Consider the following 24,185-nt stretch of genomic DNA (forward strand, 5'->3'; position numbering starts at 1 on the left):
TCAGTATGTCTAACTGCAATTTAGCAGTTTTTAAAATACTGTGTTGGGTGGGACCCGTAAATTGATGAGTGTTATTGGTAGATGATCAAGAACAGTTTATAATCACAATCATGGTATTCAATTGCTATATAGTACTTTAATTGTCTAAATAATGGTTTTATCTTGAAATGAGTCTTAGATATGCAAAGTCAGTATTGCGCACAAAATGCCTTGTGATTTTTTTGTCTTAAACTAATTTTCTATCATTCTTATTTTGTTCGAATAAGATTAATGTTAGTGAATGTGGACAATCAGGCTAGAGGACCACTGCAGCATGATCTGTCTTTGTGCTGTTGTCCATTGGCTTGAGAATAACAGGGTATTTTCAGTATTTTTGGCATGGATCACCTGTATACTTGTCACACAACAATGTTTGATAAAAAATTATGAAGTGGTCTGCAATATGAGAAGGGATCAGGCTTTATAAAGAATGTAATACTATATAGTTTAGAAAGGGATCAAATTGTTTGTACTTAAGTGCAGATTCATAATGAGAAAATCTGTTTGTGAAATAACTTTTCTTCTGTCTACGTGCCCTGTGCTTTTCCAAAAAGTGTCAAGGTCACATTATGATTGCTAAAAGTCATAGAGACCTTTATATATTTCAATGTAAAATGTGACACTCCATTAAAAGGCATTTTAGAATATATTTTATTTTCAATAAATACTTGTTAGAAAAATGAATATGTTTTGTCTCCTTGTCAACACCAACAAACCAACCATGTCCAATACAACTATCTGGTTATTGTGTCCTGTTCTTGGCCAATGCATCTTTGATGAATAACAATACACCTCCACACACTTGTTTGCGTTAATATTTATTGCAGTAATCCGTCTTCCACAGAACAGTGTTGAGACATTTACTGAGATTCTGCCATAAAGTTGTGTACACCCTGTTTAAAGCGGGCTAACAAAGGAATAGGACCATGGCTCTTCCACGCAGCAAGATGACCTCAAAGGTCATGATGCACGGGGCCACTTTTTGAGTAATGTGGGCGAGCAATGTTACTGGCTGATGTTATTTGGGCAATATTCTCTGACATTAGGCAACACATTTTTATCTAGAGACCTAAAATCACCTGTAGGCAACTTGTCGCAATCATCCAATCAAAACAATAGGAACCTGTCATATTGTTGCCCAGCAACACTGCCCTAGGTGACAGTGAGCAGGGCAAGTTTAAGAGCAATGTTGTTGCACAGTGCTGCTGAGATGCTGTTGTAGCACATTCCCACAGATACTGGGCAAAAAAACAAGCACTTATCTAGATAACTTTCATCATCAGTGGGCAGCTTCTCACATCGACCACTACTCGACACTGCTCAGTGCAGGTACCTCATGCATCCCTCCTCATGGTCAATAGCAGCTGGCTACAGCACTCCTCTGGTTCTGGTCAGACCTTGATTGGGCCAGACCTGACCGGCATCAGGTCCAGAATGCTCTGCTGTCAGCATAAAGATGTGAGCCTGTTTAAGTCATCGCCAAGCACTTGCGGGGAGGGGGTGTATGTAATGACCATACATAGTGAAAATCTTCCAGCATGATGGAAGATTTATTTTTGTTTTTGTTCAGTTGTTCAGTAGATGATATTGCAAACAGTTAGGGGCAGCCGCATAGTATCAGGTTACCCTCAGCATCACCAGAGTTTCTAGGTTTAATGTCTTGGGGAAGACAGGTCTCAATACAAATGGCAAGTACACTGACAGCAGCTTATATGTCTTTGGGCAAGTTCACAGCATACGTTTTACAAAACAAACCGGCTACATTGATCCGACAGCAGCTTTGAATTCTTTGAATCAATCTGGCTTTAAAAACACTTCATTGACATGTGACTGGAGATCAACCTGTAGCAGCTCCTTACCCCTTCAACAATTGCAATATTATCTGGATTGCTTTTAACACAATGCCCTCCTTGTTGCTGGTTGAAAGTAATCAACAGCTGGACAGACAGGAGCAAATGTGTTTCTTAAATTGAACTAATAAGGAGGACTTTGTCCCATGATACTTTAGTTTATCTTTATCAGCCTTCTCTGACTTAGCTAAAAGGAACTACAGAAACATTTCATGAATCTCCAGAGTGTTAACAAGTGCTTGACAGCTGCTTGGGGTATATACCCCCACCAACACCCAAGCGGTCCTTTGTCTGGGACTGCACACCTGCCGAGTCATGCAAGCAGTGACGTTGCGGGGGGTGGGGGTAGGAGGGTGCTGCTCAAACCATAATTTCAAGGCCTCACATGGGGGCATGACTCAGCAAGAACACTGCCGAGTCACCACCACAGCTGCTGAGCAGTCAAGTACCAGTCGGAGAAGAAGCACGCACAGCATTTCTGCCTGACCATTTCTGCTTTTAAATAATCATCTTCTCCTTTTCGTGACTCTCCCTCATGAATAGAAAGCCATGGCTTTTCAGATCAAGAAAAAAAAAATGAGCAGGAACACCCAAGAGAACAAAGAATAATAACAACGATAGCAAAGAAAAAAAAAACAATAATCTCAAGGCATCTCCTCACAGCACCTCCTGAAACTCGGAGAAGCCCGTCTCCAGTGAAGGCTGGCTGCTTCGCAGGCCACTCGTCGCCACCTGCGGTCAATCCACAAGAAAGTTAGCACCAAACAAGTGCCTAAAAAAATACCGTTTTCCTGTTCTTTAAAATACTCTTTTTTTTCTCTCAAAACAAATATAAAGTGCAGCACACATTCAGTCGCAAATGACAAAGAAAATAGTCTCTGAGGACTGCAGCCCTTTTCATCATCATCTTCCTCTTCCTCCCCCAAGTCTGTGTTCTGGTTTTGTTTTCCTAATCGTATGCATCCTATGAAAAGAGAGGAGGAGCGGGAGGGTGTGGGTGTGTGTGTGTGTGTGTGTGTGTAGGTCCACTACTACGTCTCCATCATGCGAGAGTCGTCTGCTTCTGTGGTGTCGTCTTTGAACAGTCGGTCAGCACTGGTCCACAGGCCTGCCTCCAAGCAACGCCTCACATGGTACTCGGCCACCTGGTGGCAGGACAAGAGACCGGTCCGAGCGAAAGGTTAGGGAGAGGTGGGGTGGGGTGGGGGGGATGAGAGGATCATGGACAGATCAACAGAAGAGAAGAAACAAAGAGAAAGAAAGAACAATGTTAAATAATATGCAATAAGCGCTTGTTCATTTCGAATTTTCCATTAATGTGTATGGTCTTCCTCTCTCAGACACACACTCAGTCAGACACAAACACACACACACACACACACACACAAACACACACACACACACACAATTCAACAATAGAGGGGGGAGACAGCTCAGGCTATTAAAGGGTGTGATTCAGCTTTACATTGTCATGGGGGAGGAAACGTCTGCGGCGAGATTAACTGTCCGCTAAAGGAGATTACGGGCATTATGTAACCGCCAGCGACCCAGTCGCTCGGCCTAAACTGGCCTTCGTCCTGGGTTTCCATTACACTATCTACATACTGTTGAATATGAGAGGAAAGGGTTTTTCACACACCCACCCCCACACACACACACACACACACACCTCTCCCCCCTCCACCATAAAGTTTTCCCTTTTATCCCGACTTGGCAGGGAACCCTCATCCTTAGAGTGAATGCACAGTGATTTCATCATTTCCTGTTTAAGGAAACAGTCGGCCTCAAGAATTTGCCCTTTCGCGTCCCCCGGCCATGCATTAGGGTTTACTATAGGTCATATCTGTCTAAAGAGAATTGGTCTAATGAAAATCTGGAGGAATTTCAACTGAAGTGACTGAAACGGATTTTTGTTTGTGGTCATGGAGGATCATTCTGTTCGCGTGTGTCTATGTCGTTAGGAGTAGTTCGGAGATCACGAACCAAAGACAAGCTTTGCACGGCGTAATGTTTAAAGTCTTTGTTTTTATCTTTGTGTCTTTGTGAAGACGGGACTCTAGAGAGAACCAAGACTACAGCTCCATCCTATTTGTTGCATAGCGGTTCCACGGGGCAAGTTTGTGAGCATGTGAGCACATGATACACACATATGAGCAACTTTAACTTCAAAACAGAAAAGCCAAACTTATGTCATCTGCAGTCATAACCAACTTGCCCCAAATGAGACTCTGACGACATCTGATGCAGCATGATGGAAGAATTGGTATTCACCCCTTGGCGTCAGTTTGAAATCAGAGTTCCCACTCTAAGTCAAATGTAAAATTCCATGACTTTTCCCTGACAGAAAAAATGAATTTCCATGACTTACTATATTGTTAATAGTACAATATACCGACCAGTGATTTCAGAGCACCCACATAATGTTCAAGAATCTTTGACTTTTTTAAAGCGTGAGATGAATAAATGGGCATTGAATAAACACAGTTGAAACACTCAAGCAAGCAGTAAAGCTAATAACCAGATATACACCAATTCTGCATGAAAATATATTTGTATTAATGTATTTTGGCAAGTCAATTTTAAACTGCTACAACAAAATTCCCTGATATTCAATGACTTTGTCTCAAAAATGATAAAAATTCCCTGACTTTCCATGTCTGGAATAGCCTTTCTAAAATTCCATGATATTCCAGAAATTCCATGACCCGTAGGAACCCTGTTAAATGTACTGGATACACTATCTACACTTTAGCATAATTTTTCAAAATATAGAGTTAATTGGAGGTTTGTGCCTGTGTCTTATGTTGAGGTTTGTTTACGACTGTGGGCCAGATGAACGCTTTTGCGCCCACTTCAGGCGTATTTGTTTCACAATGTGCGTGTAAAATCATTGCGAGGTATGTACAAACACGCCGCAATGATGTGAAAGCGCAAACTGCCTGTCGCGAGAGCTGAAAGTGGCAGATTGCGTTTTTCATGTCATGCATATGCATTCATGGGAGGATCCAGGGGAAAGTGTGAGTACAGCGTAAAAAGATGGGAGGGGAAGAGTAAAGAGCGCTTAATTATGTATTCCGCGGTATGTACAAAGACTGCTCCTGAAAGCGCACGTCTATTCTGCGCCTAAATACTTCCGCCTTGTAAAAGCAGGTGTTAATCCAAATTGCAGTTCAATGCGTCAATAAAAGAACATTTCAAAGACAACAGACTCGCTATTTAGAGCACCAGTTTTGTAAGTCTTTGTACTATCAAAAGCAACATTAACTTTCGTTGGCCTTGAATGTCTTACTTTCACTTTCTCGTCATTCACTTAAACCTTCCTACTTGCTAGATTTGACCAATCTTTCATAGCCTACGTGCACAAGTAAGAGTAGAACTACTGATCTTCATTATCTCCCTGCTTGTTGACATCTTATCATGCATGGTATTATTTCATGATCGCTAAACGTTTGATTATTTTTAATGTTGTCATCAGTTAACTTCATTCAACTACGCTTGTATGTAGGCGCTGCCATTCAGTTGTGGACGTTCGTAAATTGCGTTTATGGGCGGAGAAAGGCTAAGAAAGGCGCAGTTTACACTAAGGATTGAATGATTGATAAATACGACGGAAACTTGGGTCTGACAGCGTTCGCAATCTGCGGTTTGTCCATGACGCTGATAATGCTACGTTCGCAAATGTACGTACATCTGGCCCTGTGTCTTATGTTGAGGTATGTTAGCGCCTGCGTCTTATGTTGAGGTATGATTGTGCACGCGTCTTATGTTGAGGTATGTTTGCGCATGCGTCTTATGTTGAGGTATGTTTGCGCATGCGTCTTATGTTGAGGTATGTTAGCGTCTGTGTCTTATGTTGAGGTCTGGTTTGTGCCTGTGTCTTATGTCGTTGTTTTTTTGCACCCCAAATTGCTCCGGGGCAATGGCCCTTGTAATATAATACATATGCAAGTCATTTGCTAAATGAAAAAAAATCTAAACGGCATTGGATATGTTTAATGGTAGATGTGGTAAATCTCTGAAGGCTTGGAGGCCTTACCTGTGGATTCATTGTGCTAAGGACATTCTGTAGGGTCTGCATATCCTGAAGCTGAAGTCCTGCCTTTAACTCCTAACACAGACAACGACACACAACAAGCAACAAAATCAACATATGACAGAACTGAAATCCCCATGCACAAGCAACAAAATCAACATATGACAGAACTGAAATCCCCATGCACAAGCAACAAAATCAACATGGTTATGGTTATGGGATTTGGCAGACGCTTTTGTCCAAAGCGACATACAAATACAAAACAATATAATACTTAAATTTAACAGGGAACAATTCAAATGGTGGTCAGACTACATTAAGGAGAACAGCAACATATGACCTCCGTTCCTCAACTGGTTTTGCGGAGGCAGCAGGGTAACTACTGTGAGTTTAGCTCATGTTACCTAACCCAACTTAACAAGTCAGAGTAACTACTGTGAGTTTAGCTCATGTTACCTAACCCGACTTAACAAGTGTAAGACGCGAGAAATTATATAGCCTCGGAAACATAGAGACGTCGAGCTATAGGCTATCCTCGCTTGAAAGAGCTTGTGTGGACAAATAGCGTAAAGAGTTAAATGGCAATGATATTATTACATACTCGTTAATCTGACTCCATTAATAATTTGTATCACCAATCAATTACCAAGTAACTAGTTTATCAGCTATGGAGGAGAATGGCATGGCACACTACGAGAATTGAAGATAGCCTATACGATTGGTAGGCAAATGAACAATTTATTAGGCATTAAGTCTTAAAGGTAAATGTAACCAATATCACTTCAGTTGAAGGTAAAAGTAAACTCACATGTTCTACTGTAACAAAGTAGCAAATGGTAACAAAGGAAACTTAACCAATTCACAGAAATAAACTTGACAAGTTAGAGATAACAGATACACCAGATAAAACAATACAAACCCAGAGATAGGGAAAGGGGGAGAGAGAAAGAGAGAGAGACAGAGAGAGGGAGAGAGAAAAGGAGAGGGAGAGGGGGAAAAGAGAGAGACCCAGAGAAGAGGTCCAAGATGGAAAAGAAGAGCCCCGAGGAGGACAAAAGCCTTCACTTTATCATTCACTTGGGCCACCCCCGACTCGTCAGTCTTTGTTGTCTAAGGTGGATGGGTGTGGCCCAGGTGGATATCATAACGTTATGCTACAGTGTAATTCTTAGTCTACAACTATGCACAGATACATTAAGTTGTAATGAAACCATGATCCGACTGTTGCCCACATTACAAGTATTAATTCAAGAGCAAACATGAATGTATTATTCACAACACATATTTACAGAGCAATACTGTATGATAATGAGGTTGGCCTATCTCACTATAAGACATCAAGTAGGCCCAGGACTGAGGGCCTGTCCACACGGAGACGCTTTTTAGGTTAAACGCAGAGGTTTTGCTTCGTCTTTTACTAGTTTTCATACATGACATTACCTACGATTACACTCCGTAAGATAAATATCACAACTGGTGCTGCGCAGCGCCGATAGCTTATGACTTGGTGGACTGAGCACTGTTTTTCCCGGTGTTTTTTTATGCATTCTAGCTACTGTCAGTGACGCGAGAGAACTTAAGTTATTAGGAAAGTGCGGTGTAAGTTTAAGCTGCATTAATTTGTGCGTAGGCCTAGTGCCAGTGTCATTCATTTATTTTACATGTCTTACAACATATATACATGCATTCAGTCGAGTGAAATCAGATATAAGCATACAAAGACGCTTAGAACTCACGTTAAGCCGATGGTAGCACACTGAATGCGAATGCACGATTTGATGCAGGCAAAAGTATTGACTGTTACTAACGAAGGTTTTATAGCAATATTATAAATGTGGCGACATAATAGCCTAGAACTTGGGTAAGCCTTGCGTTTAGTAGCCTAATTGCGGTGATAGCCAAAACTAATGTGAATCATGGACTATCCTACAACCAAAGAAAGTAAAGGTGATTAGTAGGCCTACCTGCGTTAGCCAAATAAAGGACTGCACCCTTCACAAACCGTAAAATAAAGTTTATTAGTTTTACAGTTGACAGTTCATCATCAGTCCACACAAACAATTCTGGTTTCCTTGCACTAGCCATTTCGTCATAGCCTATTCTGTCTGTTTTTAAAGCGCAAGTTTTGCAAGTTTTGGTCAATTTCTGTAAAGAAACAGTGCCACCTATAGGCTTGGGGTATGAAGTAACGTGTTGAGCCGTGTTGAGATGGATCCGTTTGGACGCAAATATTCTTGATACGGTTCCAGGGAAGACGGAGGAAAAAAAGATCGGTTTGGTACGTGTGGACTAGGCCTGAGTTACCCTCTCAGTAGAGGGGCCAGAACAAGGACAAATGGTCACTTCATGCAGGAGCGGGTGTTGGGAATCTTTGGCCATGGCCAGCTAAGACAATACAGATCAAACACAGGTATCCACACATGTAAATTGAATGCAAAAGGCATTCTTTAGAAATGCAGAAGGTTTGAGCAAAAGACGGGCCTTACACAAGTCAGAGCAGACAGGACAGTCTAGTCCAGTCAGGACAAGGCCCAGTGTCCCAATGTTTTGCGTAAACAAGGCAAAACAGGTGACTCATACTTCCTTCATGTTGTGCTTGTGTTTGGGAATGTTTGAGGAAATGGGCTCTATCGCATCCATGTGTGTGTGTGTGTGTGTGTGTGTGTGTGTGTGTGTGTGTGTGTGTGTGTATATACATGCTTGTGTGTGAGTCAGCAAATATGTGTATTTGAACATTTGATGCCAGAACCCTATATCGGAAACCTTCATGGAATCCTACCGGCGGCAAAGACTCCAGCACCTCTTTGGGATCCAGGCGGCAGCATGGGGTGGAGGGCTGCAGCTCGCTGGCCTTGGGGGTCTCCAGCTTGGATGCCATTGCGTACTCTTTCACTCTCCGCTTAAAGCCCTCCAGCTCTGTGTGGAAGACGTCCAAATAGCCCTCCTGCCCTGCCTTTAATGGAAGAAAAGAAACAGAGCCAGGCATCAAAACAAAGTGTAGGTAATTTATAACATCTAGGGCCGGCTACATGTGTGTGAGGGAGTAGCTAGGTCGGGCTTTTACCTAACAGACACATTGCATGGCTTGGTCTGATGAACTATTTTTAGGTGATGATTTCCCTTGCATAAGGCCTCATCATCTGTCTGTGCTGAGGGCTATGGGACTTATAATTAGGTTTTACGGTAAAATGGGAAGTTTGGCCCAGATGCAAACTCCACCAAAAATAATCTGATGCCTCAAATAAATGAGTGGAAAAGCTTTGAGTCATCATATAATTTGTATGTTATTACAAGAATATTCAGCAAACAAAATACAATGTTTGCAAGCTACAGACCTCACAGGTTAACATTGCTGAGCATTTTAAAGGCTGAAAGGGTGTGACCCTTATATCAGTCCTGGGTCCAGTACTTTTCATTTTCATGTGGATGGTTAAGTGCCCAGCACTTACTCCAAAAACTGCACCCAGTGCCACTTTGCAGAGACATACTGTAACAGAGACAATTTGGCAATTGCACAAACTAACAGCATTTCAAAAGACTTGGAGACTGGGAATTCCATCACTCATCTCATCTCCTCTCTTTTCTCCGGTGAGATTTAATTAAGTCAGTGTCTGTTCATCTTGGGACTGTACTTTGTAACTCTATGTTACTCTATGCTAAAGAGTATCCCCTGAAATGTCCTGTTTTTCACTTAGGGCTTTCAATTCGGGACTAAAACTTGCGTGGCACCTTTTACAGATAAACTTCATTGATGTGATTATGTGCTTCAGTGTTTCCCCTAGAAATTTTTCCAGCAGCGGTGCTGTTGATCGTAGGAAGCCCCCCCCCCCAAAAAAAGAGAACAATTTGAAAAAATGACTCCTTAAATGGTGACTTCTGGTGGATTTTGTGAAAGAAATGGACAGATTGAGTTACAAATTATGACATAACCATCAACACAAGCATTTACAAAGCATGATTATTGCAGTACTTGAACAGGATTATTCATGTTTTTTTCCACTTTTTTCATTTACATTATTAGTAATTAGCTACTGTACAACTGTACACTGTAGGCCACTGTACAAACTATACCTATTTAGAATATACAGTGCTGTGCATAAGTTAAGACATTTATTTATATAATAACATTTATTTATTTACGATACATGATACATTAAAAAATAATTGATGTCCTATTTTTTTTTTTATTAAGGCATTAAGACAAAAGGCAAAATATGTTTTTTATTCCTCCCTTTAGTCAATTTCAGCATGGGTGTCTTAACTTTTGCACAGCACTGTATAAACTATATAGACTTCTCTTTCATGTCATTACACTGTATTGGTGCTGTGCAAGTCGAATTGAGTGCCTGCTTGATTCTCACGGTTTTAAGCTAACTTAGTAGCATTGTTATGCATGGTGCATAAGAATATGTGGATGAAATGAATTATGTTTTCCATGTCATTTGGTAAAATAAATGCTCAAAAACTCGAAGAGTGAAGAGCGAATAAGTGTCTTGTATCATATCTATAATTTTGGTGAGCTCTACAGGAATTACAAACTATCTTAGATGTAAATGGTTGCGTATCCTATTACTCAAATTCAATTAAACCCACCAATAGGCTAGCTAGACCTTAGTTTCACAGCCTAGGTATGTTAGCAACACGGCTTGAAAGCATTGCCTGTATCACAAACAAAAACGAAACAATGCGTGGAATTGATCTGGGAATAGGCTACTGAAGGTAAGGGCGAGCTATCCTGCTGGCGTGTTTAATTTGGTTCCTTGGTTAACATAATGTAGGCTACGTTTTTTTGCACAAAATTGCGTCTGCTAATAAACTTAAACATAAACACAAACAAGCGTGATCTCCTGTGGAATCCCTGATTGCGCCTTCAACGTTAGCCTACTATCATTTGTTGACATGAAACCTGAATGAACGGCAGCTGTTCCTGAAGTTCACTTGCATCTATTTTTTTTTTTTTTTTTAATTAGGCAACTTTTTTTGCAGTGCCACTTGAATTCCAAGAGCGGCGCCGCTGATGAATACATTGTAGGGGAAACACTGTGCTTACATGCAATAGTTATTGTTAACTATGTGAGGATCGTTCCTCTTTACAGTCTTGTCCTGTCTGTACTTTGTAGATCACATTACACGTTTCTGCTTTTTTGCACAACTGCATTGCGTCGTCTTTGTACTTGCACTCTGCACAATGACAATAAAGTTAAATCTAATCTTTAGCCTCTTTCAGAGATGAACTCCGGACAATGCCCGGGCAATTGGGTCCAGATCTAAAACGGACTCGAGTGTTCAAAAATGACCCTCACGCGCGGATTGGACTTGTTCAGGTGGAAGTGAGGGGAGGAGCCAGCGTTGACACACAATAATATCCTCTTCACAGTCTTACTCTATAGACTTCGGTCTTCTGAAGAGCGTCTATGTCGACCAGCCATAAACGCTAGGTCAAATTCAAGACTCTTTTCTTCAGTGGTTCCATGTTGGTGGAATGAGTTGCCCAGTGCTCTCCATTCCAGTGATAGTTTGGGGTTTTTGAAGAGGGGTCTAAAGGCATATCTGTTCAACATGCACTTAGATTATTAAGCGCTTCTTATGCTTCATCATCTTCTTCTTCTAACCTTTTCTTTTTACCTTTTCAAGAATGAATGCGACTCTAACCGCTTAACGTAGACATGTTGAAATAACCGTTGTATAGGTCTGGAGTTGGACAAAAGTTATTTTTTCAGATTTTTTAAAAAGTTTATACATTTTGAGAAATAGGGGATTAAAAATGTTAAAAAGCTCATTTTCCCCCCATAGACTTGAATGGCTGTGATGTCATAATGGCCTAAAGGCAGCTCCCGGGCTAATCAGAACACTGGCACAGGTGTCACCCATAGACTGTATATAGAACTGGACAGTGTGGTTGCATTCAGCAGTGTTCTATGGAATTGAAGCCGCCAAGGCGACGCCATCTTGGAAAATTTGCAACCAATTTGAAGTGCGGCTGCGCAGCAGAAGTTGAAGCATGCGCAGTGAAGAGGAGTCGCGGTCAGGCACGCCCACTCAGTTGCCACTCAGCGAGTTAAACACGCCCCTTGTCAAGTGAAACCCGCCCCCTTCTCCTTTCCACAACGCAGGTCGACTCGGCGCTGAAGGCTAGCTGGCTGGATGAATTTTGCGGCTGTGAGTTAGCTAAACAGTACAAACAACAATCGGTTTGTTCTTGTCTGGTAAGTGTTGCGTATCAACTGAAAAGTTTTTTTTTGTCTATTGTTGTTCTTAAATACGTCTAAGAGAGCTTATTATGTTGATTATAGACTGTGACAATTTAGTATGGTGAATACTAATGAGCTAACAACAGAAATACGGACAGCGAATTACATGCTAACGTTAGCAGCTACAAGGCTAAGTTAGTCGTTGAAGTGAAGATTAGCACACAGCTCCCGTAACAGTCGATGCATGATATACTTGGTTTTATTAGTTGTTGCTGTTTTCAAATATCTCAATCTTAATGTATGCCATCTCAACATGGAGTAACCATTGACTGTACATGGGGATTAATAACACTAGACAGTCAGTACAGTATATGATGTGATAAAGCAACGGTATGATGTGATAAAGCAACGCAAGTTAACGTTAACGTAATGTGAAGCATGGACCTCATCAACCCGTCATGTTAATGTAACTACTAGCCAGTTTGCCAGCGTTGCATTTTTTCTAACGTTAACGACAGACACCTCTGTTAGAGCTACTTCTGTGATGGTAGGTCGGTAGCATAGACTGTAAAAAATAGATCGGTAGGTCGGTAGTTGTAGACCGCATAAGTGAATGATTGATAAATGAAACGCCTGCATTAAACACTACGCCAAGAACCAGTCACTTCCCAGGGATATCGGTGAACAATTGAGAAAGACCTTAGTTTGTCATCTAACGTCCATGATAAGTCATACTGATAACGTTATTTTTCAAGCTGACGCAAGTTAATAACATTCCCACCGCATATTTATGTTAAATGTGTAGTTAACATTAGGTAGGCTGTGAAGTTTATTGCACACATATATTTAATTAATTGGTATTACTAGTGGTGTTGAGTGCCTGATTAGATGCTTTGTAATGTTGTAAAATTGTCTGACTAACTTTATTGTAACTTTCCTTTTTGCAGGTAAGATGGCTGAATGTACTGGAGGTGGCGGCAAGGTGGTCTACATTAGTCTGCAAGCAAGGGAATGCCTACGTGAAGTGGTTTGGCTGGGGTGGTCTGAGGTGGCATGTCCTCCTCCTTTCTCCAAGTCCCCTGACATCCATCTCCCTGACATCACCCACCGTCACTGGATCGATCAACCTGAAGCCCCTTATACATGGGACATGGCACAGCACCACTACGTTCTGAAAACACATGACTTTCAATAACTTCCGTGGCACCAAGAAAGGTCTGCCGCTGCTCTGAACCTTCTGTTAATGTGACATCATTCATACTTGAGGCTGTACACATCCCTTTGTTTCTATTTTCTTTATTGATGTCACCCAAACTTCAACTTTCTGTATGCCCCTGAACTCACACAAATTTTAAATTGCAATGCGCCATTTAACCAGTGGTGTAGTCTAGTTAGTTAGTTGCAGTGGTGGGTATACTGTGAGCAACCCCAAATGTTATTGAATACGTATCCTTGCCTATTTTAAATGGGTATACTGAGATGATGATGCTTTTTAAATGGGTTTACTGTGTAGTCCTGTGTATCACGTAGACTATACCATACCACGGTCATTTAACTGCCTTGGTATTTAAGTCAGAGGCCATTGCTTAGTATTTAACTGTAGCCTACACAAAGATGTAGACGTTACAAGAATATTAATATCAGAATAATTATTGATTGATACTAAATCAATATTGAATGTTTTTTTTTCTTTTTTTTTTTCTTTCTTTTGTGTGATATATTATTCAGAATGTTGCAACATGACTGGTCTTCAATCAGCCAAAGGGGACACATCGTAACTCCTCTCCTAGTTACTCTCCATTGGCTCCCTACAGTAGCCAGAATGAAATTTAAATCTCTCACTTTGGCCTATAGGACACTGACTGGATCTGCTCCTTGTTATTTTAATTCAATGATCAAGATATACATCCCCAACCGCCCACTGCGGTCTTCTAATGAGCGTCTGTTGTGTCGACCAGTCTTAAACGCTAGGTCAAATTCAAGACTCTTTTCCTCAGTGGTTCCATGTTGGTGGAATGAGTTGCCCAGTGGTCTTCGTTCTTGTGATAGTTTTTGGTCTTTTAAGCACTTCTTATACATTATGGTTTGTATGCAGTAGTACTGTTTTATTTTCATTATAGGCTGTTGATTAATTTGACATCGTTGATATTCTCCTTAATGTAGTCTTACCATGTTATTGTTATTATATTATTGATTGAATGGGCATTATTATTTATTATTGCTTTCCCCCCTCATTTTCATTGTTTATTTCATTAGGCTATTGATTGATCCCTGTTTTAAGTATTATATTGCTTTGTATTTGTTAAGGGTAACCATAACCATCATCATAATGTGGTATTTTCTTATGCACTTGAAACAAAGAATAAAAATGTTTCTTTAAACGTAGTACCACTTTAAACACATCACACACTGAACAGCAAAGTAGCTTCCTGATTATGTGTAAAATGTTTACAGAGTATCCTAATGTAGTAGGTCCATGTTCTCATATTTTTACAGCTGACATGAAGGCTGCAATATTACATTTTTGATTTATAATGGAGCACCCTCTCTGGTAATGGAGCACCCTCTCTGACTAGCAAGCCTGTGGTAGAGACATACGATTACAGACATATTGAGAGAGCCTATCAATGAGTTGTCACAGTTTTCAATTTAGACGTATTATTTTGATATGATGTACGTCTACGGGAGGATTACACATCACTGGCAAGACCTGATCAAATCATACCAATGCAAAATGCTTCTCCAGCAGTGCAATCGCAGGTAACAACTATACCTTAACGCATTTTCAGATACCGCTGTTCTGAGCATACTAAGCATTTGTAACTTTGAATCCCTCCTCACGTTAAGCTATGGTCCAATAATGTGTTCACTAAAACACAAGTAACGTTATTTGTCGGGCTGATTCATAAATGGGCATACCAGCATACCGAGGTTGTCGACCTAGCAGGCTAGGTGGCGTTTATTGCCATTCGCAAAACTAAGCAAGAGTTAACGTTAATGAAACTTAACATCGCCTTCTCCAGTGACTTAAGTGTATTCAAATGAAGTTGCAACGATGATGGCGGCAATCACTGGTTAAACCATTTGAAACAAGTAGGACTGTAAATGATGGTGACTATGGCTAACGTCACTTCAATATAGCAGAGCCCTTTTACTTTACCTATCAACTGGCTAATGCTAGCATGATGTAGCATGCTATGAGCTAATATACTTAGCATCTACGAAAGAACAGCACATATCTTTTTTCACAAAGAATCTGTCACAACTAACAACGATGTCTCTTACAAACAACTACACAATGTATGACTATCAATTTTGTATTTAGTCAGACTGTGATAAGATATAGCCTAATGATAATAACAGCAACACTTATTTAGGTTAGATTATGTGTCGAAATCAGGTGTCGTTAAAATAAGTGAGCGATGACGTGGTAGTGTCTGCAGCCTAGAAGTTAAAACATAATGGACAAAGCGTCGTGTCTGCAGCCAGCCAGCTGTCAATCATAGGTGTAAACACGCCCTTTTTAGATTTGTTAATATAACATTAAAAAAAATAATTTCAGCGAGAAAAGAAAAATTGTGTGTATTGAAGCATCTTGAAAACAATTTTTTCGAATAAAAAGTTGTAGATACAAAAATAGTTTTAGGTGAGAAAAGTGACACGGAAAGTTGGCTACTTGGCCATTGAAATACATGGGGATGGGCGGAGTTACACATTGTACTGCAACCAGCCACCAGGGGGCTCTGGACTAGCGCTCGCATCACTCTAAACAGACGGCACACTGTCCAGTTCTATATATACAGTCTATGGTGTCACCTGTGAATTCAACTGTCTTAGCTTCTAATGCATACAATCTGGTGCTCCCTAAAACTACACATCCTGTTTAAGTGTTTCCCGTGTGTCAAAATAAAAGTCACAGCCATATCTCATGATTTGCGCATTATATCTCCACAACGGCTTGACGCATATGCTTCAAATTTGGTAAAAGTGTTTGTATGGACTCAAAGATGAAGTGAGTTGATGTTGGAGATCAAAGGTCAAGTCCATTAATACTCTGAGCGCGATATCTCAAGAATGCCTTGACATACATGACTGAAATTTGGTATGAGTGTTTGTTTGGATTCAACGATGAGGAGAATTGATGTTGGAGGTCAAAGGTCAAATGTCAAGGTCAAAAACACCTTGAGTGTTATATCTCAAGAACGCCTTGACACACAAGGTTTTTTTGGTACGAGCGTTTGTATGAACTCAAAGATTAAGTGATTCAATGTTTTTTTTTTTATCAGGAATCTCCCCACCAGCATTAAGCCAGCAGCTTTCCATCCACTATTGTAATTCCTCTGGCATTACATTTCTAGCTTATTGTTGCCATTTTCCTTCATTTTCATTAGGCTATTGATTGAATTGACATTGTTGTTTATTATTGCTATTCTCCTTACTGTAGTCTGACCAACATTTTTAAATGGTTCCCTGTTAAATTTAAGTATTATATTGTTTTGTATTTGTATGTCGCTTTGGACAAAAGGGTCTGCCAAATCCCATAACCATAAAGCTATTCTTATTTGCTTCCATCCCACATGGTGGGAATTCTTATTCCTGTTCACAGCATGCATTATACGGTCTCTCTCTTTTTGGGGTTCAGAATAAAACCACAGAGCATCATCACTAGGTTCATTTTAGCTCACTGTGTTCTCTAAGAGATGGAAGCATGCTTTTTTTGTATTTGAATTATTTCAATTTACACTCATCCTTTGAACCTCTGTTGTAACATTTTTATTAAATTTAAGTTACATTTTCATGTTGTCAACTCATTCATTGCACACACTGAGTAAGTAAGTAGTAAGTAAGCAAGTAAGTATGTTGTATTTATATAGTGCATTTTTTATGCACAGAGTGCCACCCAAGGTTGTAACGTTTGTAACATTGTAACGTAACAAGTTTGTGCTTGTTTTGAAATGGGGGAAAGAAATACTTTGTATGCTGCTGTTTGACTGGGCAAGGCCACTGCTAAGAAAGACATGTTTAACCTCAGGGAGAGCTCTCTGCTGGCTGATAAGATATAGATCAAATATATAGATCATGATGTGACTTACTTTGGCTTTCTGGAAGAACTGGCGGAAGACACCTCTGGGGTCCTGCTGAGAGCTACTGGCCATCTCCAGGATGAACTGCATAGCCACGGCCTGGTGGGCCACCTGCTCCATCAGCGCTGATTTCTGCAGCAGGACACAGGAGTACATAATGTACATTAACTCATACATGAGAGAGAGAGGGAGAGAGGGAGAGAAAGAGAGAGGGAGGGAGTGAGAAGGCATTATATACAGTATACAGAGAGAGAGAGGGAGGGAGGGAAAGAGATAGGGAGGGAGGGAAGGAGGGAGAGAGAGAGAGCGAGAGGGAGGGAGGTAGAGAGAGAGCGAGAGGGAGGGAGGTAGAGAGAGATAGAGAGGGAGTGAGAGAGCAAGAGGGAGGGAGTGAGGGAGCGAGGGAGAAAGTGAAAGGGAGGGAGGGAGAGAGAGATAGGGAGAGAGAGAGAGAGAGAGAGAGGGCATTATACAGTACTTCATAGTGTATATGCTTTGGCAACACTGTTTGTTTTTGAACGGTCATGCCAATAAAGCTCACTGAATTAAATTGAATGAAGAGAGAAAGATAGAAAGATAGATACTTTATTGATCCCCAAGGGGAAATTCAAGGGAAGAGAGAGAGAGAGATAGAGAGAGAAGGAAAAAGAAAGAGACATGACATGACGTGCTAGAACTAGACGAGTATGTCCATGAGTTTGGAGTCAGAGGTAGGACTGGTCAAACTCATTAAGCCTTAACACATCTACTTAAAGGAACAAGCTTTCTGTAAGATAATACAGGAAGCCCCTTTTCAAGGACGAGACAGCAATCTTATTGGATTACCTGCACAGCTAGACTTCATGACAATATCTACAAATCCAACCCAAGTGTCTGATGGAAGACCTTATCCACTACGCCACAAACGTCAAGTTTGCCCAAACACTACAACTATTAATAAAACTGTGTGGTAATAATAATGGTACAAATCTACCATTATAAACTGTGAGTTGCACGTGTCTTAGGGGCTCCAACATGAGGAGTTAAGGCAGGACGGAGTGCATCCTGCGGTGTGCTGGACTGACCTCCTCTGCCTGTAGCCGGAAGCACCACAGGATCAGGTAATTGGCTGTCGCTTCGCAGATCAGATGGGGATGTTCAGAGAGGAAACGTTGACTGTCATCCCATCTCCTCAGCATGCCTGCACGCACACACACACACACACACACATATGTTAGAAGATAAAGAATAAAGATATTCTTTATCTTCTACAGTCCTTATTGCTTAGTTGTGTTTTTAATATTATATACTTTTAATTACTTTTTCTGCTGTTATTGAATGTGTGTTGTCTGTATGCTACTGTGACCTTGAATTTCCCCTAGGGATCAATAAAGTATATCTATCTATATTTATACACGCGCACGCGAGCACGCACGCGCGCACGCACGCACGCACGCACACACGCACGCACACACACACACGCACGCAGTATATTTTAACAGACTCTGCTACATCAGGATGTATTTCAGGTTCATGTGGACTTGAAAAGGCAGTGCATAGCCTATACATCAAGGACTATACACTCTCTGTTCTGGGTGTGTGTGACAGTATACACAGTCTGACAACTTTTGCTGCATGCATTCTACAGGTGCACTTATGTCTATCGGCTATTAGCAGATGTCTATCAGCTTCAAGTGAGGTGTGGAATTTGAGGTGTGGAATCTGAATTACATTTTTATTTCTTTTAGAGATCTGTCTCAACATCAAACACAACAACCGGCTTGCAAGCTAAAACTTGGGACACTCACCAAAATGTTTGACCTGCGGCTCATGCTTCTGGACGAAGGTTTTGCTCTTGTCCTGGTCCATGTAGTTGATGCTGCTTTGCATATTGATGATAGTCTGAGCAGACAAGAAATACAATCTCCTTTAGAACCCCTTTCAATCTGTTCCTAGAGGGTTTCCGGTTTAAACGTTCAAAATTAATGTGGATAAGTTTCAGTGAAAATCTATAGGACTTGGGTGTAGTGCTCTACAAAATGGCAACTTTAAAACATGTTTAAATGTATTGTTGCTTATCCCTGGGTTACCATTAGCTTACAAATAATTACCCATCCTCATCAGACAGCAAATTGGAAAACACTTAAAGAAATGCAAGCACTGGAGCAGTTGTGGCCTACTGGTTAGGGCTTCAGGTTTGGAACCGAAGGGTTGCCGGTTCGATCCCCGACCAGTGGGAACGGCTGAAGTGCCCTTGAGCAAGGCACCTATCCCTTCACTGCTCCCCGAGCGCCGCTGTAGCAAGGCAGCTCACTGCTCTGGGTTAGTGTGTGCTTCACCTCACTGTGTGTTCACTGTGTGGTCTGTGTGTTAACTAATTCACGGATGGGAAAAATGCAGAGACCAAAGCATGGCCTTGTATACTTGGCCTAGTAACCTGATTTACATTTAATTCAAATGGTAAACGGCCTGACCCACAATTGAATGCAGACAAAAGTGCCTGTGAGCTTGGTGATCGCTTTGATTGGTTCACCTTGTTGAAGACGTCTCGGCTGGCGTTGGAGCTCAGCTCAGGACTCCTTCTCGGGTCGGCACTTCCCAGCATGCTCTCCTTCAGGCGCCACTCGCGCTCAGTCTGGGAGAGCTCGGCGGACGAGGCCAGGGTGCGGGCGCGCTCCTGCTCGACCGACTCTGAGCCGTGGAGCTCCAGGCCACACAGCTGGTCCTGCGCCTCCACCAGCTGCCAGCTGGACACGATGGAGGCCTTCACGCAGCGTTGCTGCCGCTGACACAGCGACGCCATGCTCTCCGCACTGGCCTGCAGGGGGAGGAGAACACACACACACACACACACACACACACACACACACGCACACGCACACGCACACGCACACGCACACACACACACACAACCAAACAGATTAACACACATGTGTACAGGAGTACATACTTCCTCACTCACTCGAACAAACACAATAATACTCATGTGTGCAGGGGTACATACTTACTTACTCACTCAAACACACACACAATAATACTCATGTGTGCAGGGGTACATACTTACTCACTCACTCGAACACACCCACACACACAGAGAGAACCATACAAACTAATGAATACACATGTGTGGGCGCACATTCATTCACTCACAAAACAAAATCAAATAAATGATAACTGTTTGTGTATTTATCCTTCTACCTTGGCTTGGTGATGAGTTTTTTTATTCATTATAGATTAATACTGTATCTTGTATTGGTATGTGTTCTGTCATGTGACCAGATCAGATGAAGTTGATTGATTGTTTTTAAAGAACACCGGTGGGTTTAACTACTGATTGCCCTGAGGAAGACTTATTAGAGTCAAAACGCGTAGGCGCTAGCCTAATCCAATGGAATAAAGGATTTTTAATCTTTTCACTAAATCAGTGTGCCTCAGACCTCTGACTGCCTTCTACATTTTTTTCATCAAGAAACCTCACACAGACTGGACAGTCGCAGCTTGTTTTCAGTATCATTCTTGTCCGTTCCGAAGAGCACCTGATTTTTCTTTTTCTAAAACAATTGACCCAACGCAGCACCTCTCCTTTCCTCTTTCTCAAAGAAATGAACACTCACTCACACATACACATAAAGACATCAATATTAATATGCAGCCAACAGAACACATCCAGACTCACACGCTCAAGTGTTCATGCACGAGCACACACACAGGCTCTGAGGTTTGAAATACACTCTGACCCCCTGAGAAATCCAAATTTAGTGACACATGACACGCTCTGGGGAGTGTGGGGGTCTTGGGGAACAGTGGGAGCAGAAGTGAGGTAAAGAGCTATCTTGTAGCATACATGTCATCATGACTAAGGAACAAGCCCTAGGCACGCTTCCTTTTCCCACGTTCCCATCACAACGGAAAGGATGATTTCATAGCCCAAATAGTCGTCTCACACTGCATACAATCTGGGCCTAAGCATTTAGTCACCCGGGCCAGGAACAATTAAACATATTTTCCTAATTACCCGCGACCACATGGTAAGTGATAAGAGATATTTGCCGCATACTTAGCATTGTATGGCAACATTTACACCACAATATTGCTCATTACGACTGCAGAGAATGGGCATCTTATTCTAGCGGCGAGTAATTATGGCTTCATTAGAAATAAGTGCATGTACTGGTCTCTGATGTGGTTTGCTGAACGGAATCAGATTATCCTCCCGTCATGCGCCCAGTTGGCGGAACATAAATATCATCTCACAGATGCAGTGATGTCGCAGCTAACAATGAGGAGTGATCTCATGGCCCCGCACGCACTGAAAGCTGTTATGTTGTGGCAACCACGCTCCATGGAAAAGCCTGAGTCACTTTTTCAACTTACACATCCCATATTTTTGCTAAGATGAGGTGTGTTCCCGCGCTGCGAAAAATGCTAATTAGTAGGCTACAGGCGACATGGTTGCTTTAAGCCTTTCTGACAGCATGCACAATAAACATTGTGATGTGCCTTACAAACTGATAATAGTTACATTTGATAACTTTAAGTAGTAAGTTAGGCATTTTGCCTGCACTGTGCTTGCTTGACACTCTTAGTCCACCATCGCGGTAAGACTAGCGAGTTAACACAGGCTAACTAGTCTACTACCACAGTTTCATCTGACAATTCTACAGAGCATTACATGTGATAAAGTAATAGACCTGGGCGATATCTCGTTGGTTAAAGCACTAACACCTGATATGCTGACAACTATGAAAGTAAATCGTACATACACTCTGCAATACATTTTTTACAAGCCATGTTCCAGCTAATTGTTATGCTATCTCGTGTAGCTAACAGGGTCTTTTGCCTAACTTGACTCGTTAGCTAACTGTTAGCATAAGTGGCACCTGTCTGTGTCACAGTAGGAGGGCTTGATTCACAATAGTATAGCTTATGTTTTGCTATTGTATATGTTACACTCATAAGAGCTAAATATGAGCACTCTTTATTAGTTTGCAAAGCGAAGAAGTTTACCCCATGCGAAAGATGATCATTCGAACCGCTGCTGCAGTTTTCGTCCACAGGACACATACTGTTAGACGCTCCACTCCCCTGCCACTCCATCGTCTAAAGCTAGACCTAAATCGCAGAATAACGTTTGAAGATATCCTCTTAGGTAGGCCAGCCCCTGCTAGGCAAACAGGCCTTTTTAAATGTCCATTTTCGGTTTGAAAACATCAGCACTCCTCCACGATGACAACTTGCATGGCTACTGACTCACGCACCACGTGGTTTCTAACTTTGGTCATGTGACTCACCAGTGTGCACCGCATTGCCACCACTCTGTGCAAAATATTGGAGTAATTTGTGTTTAATCCAAACAGTTTGAGTGAGGGCTGAGGGTTGATGGTGGAAGTAAAAAGAGCGAAGGCATAATTATTTGGTACCATTGGAATATCACGTGCTTACAACAACTACAATCCATTGCAGAAAAAATGACAGATCTCTCACATTAGAATAAATTGGCCAACATTGATTATATTTTATACATGATATTTTTCAATGCCAACATCTCCAAAGCCATCTTAAGGATCTTTATCAAACTTGGCATACGTATTCACTATAAGGACCTGATGAACTGATAAATTACTCAATGTTGTGGGGTCAAAGACACATGTCAGTCACATTCATGTGTTTGTCTCCTCAAGGAGGATGAGGGATCTTCATCAAACACAGTTAATTATTATACATGTTACATTAACTAATTAGATGCTATATAACATGAACTGACACATGTGCCACCTTCCTCCATATTTTGTTGCACTATGACCTGTAGTCCGTAGTGCTGTATTATAGAGCCTATATAGACAAACTAAGTGTACAATAATTGTTCTCTAGCGGCAATTGCCTAAGTGGCAATTTTGTCCTCTAGCATTAGGGGAAAGGTAATTCAACCCCTAGACTATGTATTCTTTAAAAGCCTATGCCCTCTTTATGTGAGTTAAAAAGAGGTGAATCATGTCCCATACCATACCATGCCATGCCATACCATACCCAATACATAGTCCTATTGTGAACCAAATCTGATTTGATATATTTTGGTTTGTAACATTAAGGAATACATAACATCCTAAATTATATTTTCTAAAAGCATACACCCTCTAGATGTGAGTTGAAAGATTGTACACCTTCCTCCGTCCATGCAAATTGTACTGTCCTGTATTGTATACAGGCAGCTGATATACATTTTGGCCTTAATCATTAAAGGAAAGCTAATTCAACCACATAAACTGTATATTTTTCCAAAACCTATACCTTTTAGATGTGAAAGAGTATTAATTAAAAAAATTAAAATATGTACCACTTTCCTATTGTAGTTCACCATGCACACTAGCATACTAATATGCATACAATACTCTTGTATTGTATATTGGGAAATTAAGTGTATACGGCTGATACAGTTTGGCCTCAACCAAGGTGTTGGTGGTGAGGGGGCACAGTAGACCTTTCTGCCCCATGGCCTATTTTAGTGATTAACTGTACCGATGAAAATCCTTCAAACTGCTCTGAAATATCTATGCAAACACAGCATTTCTGTGTGTGACCCCATGCAACCTTGATCTTTAATCCCCCAACCTTGAGTACCTTATCAGTTCATTAGGCCCTTGTGTAAGTAAGTGAGTAAGTATGCCATGTGTGAGGAAGATCCTTTAAACATCTCAGGAGATATTTGATATCATCATGATGTCCTAACACATTATTTAGACCAGTATTGATGTCATTGTGGTTTATTGATTTGCTTAGACTAAAAGCAGGGACACGCACACACACACACACACACACACACAAACACACACACACACTCACACACTCCTTGCCTTCTCTTCAGTGGTTAAACAAGTTGTGAGGGGCTGTGCCAGTCCCTAAAATGGATGAATGTTTATTTTCTCAATAACTCATAGTCTGGGCATGTAGGCCTATTAAAATAGTTGCATAGCCACTAGTCTCATTAGCCATCAACTATATTATTGGCACA

At 41.2% G+C, this 24,185-nt stretch overlaps 1 protein-coding gene across 4 annotated transcripts; it reads right to left on the reverse strand.

The window, feature by feature from the left end:
* Positions 1–843: 843 nt before the first annotated feature.
* cdc37l1 (cell division cycle 37-like 1) lies at positions 844–22,420 on the reverse strand. 4 transcript variants are annotated; one of them, XM_076283894.1, is made up of 8 exons: positions 22,184–22,420; positions 19,710–19,994; positions 18,985–19,078; positions 18,262–18,377; positions 17,207–17,329; positions 8,723–8,875; positions 5,926–5,997; positions 844–3,034 (listed from the first exon to the last, which is right to left on the reverse strand). In XM_076283894.1, exons 1-8 carry the CDS (start codon positions 22,271–22,273, stop codon positions 2,921–2,923), a joined length of 1,047 nt encoding a protein of 348 aa, XP_076140009.1. In that variant the 5' UTR covers positions 22,274–22,420; the 3' UTR covers positions 844–2,920. The 4 variants fall into 4 exon arrangements, with proteins under 4 accessions (XP_076140009.1, XP_076140008.1, XP_076140011.1 ...); XM_076283893.1 differs by having other exon boundaries at positions 8,702–8,875; XM_076283896.1 differs by lacking the exon at positions 844–3,034 and adding an exon at positions 3,047–4,226.
* Positions 22,421–24,185: the final 1,765 nt, after the last annotated feature.

Source organism: Alosa pseudoharengus, unplaced genomic scaffold (assembly GCF_046254945.1).
Source record: "Alosa pseudoharengus isolate Yale_2024_CS ecotype anadromous, Long Island Sound unplaced genomic scaffold, YU_APseudo_1.1 YU_APseudo_1.1_scf_14, whole genome shotgun sequence".
Lineage (NCBI taxonomy): Eukaryota > Metazoa > Chordata > Actinopteri > Clupeiformes > Clupeidae > Alosa > Alosa pseudoharengus.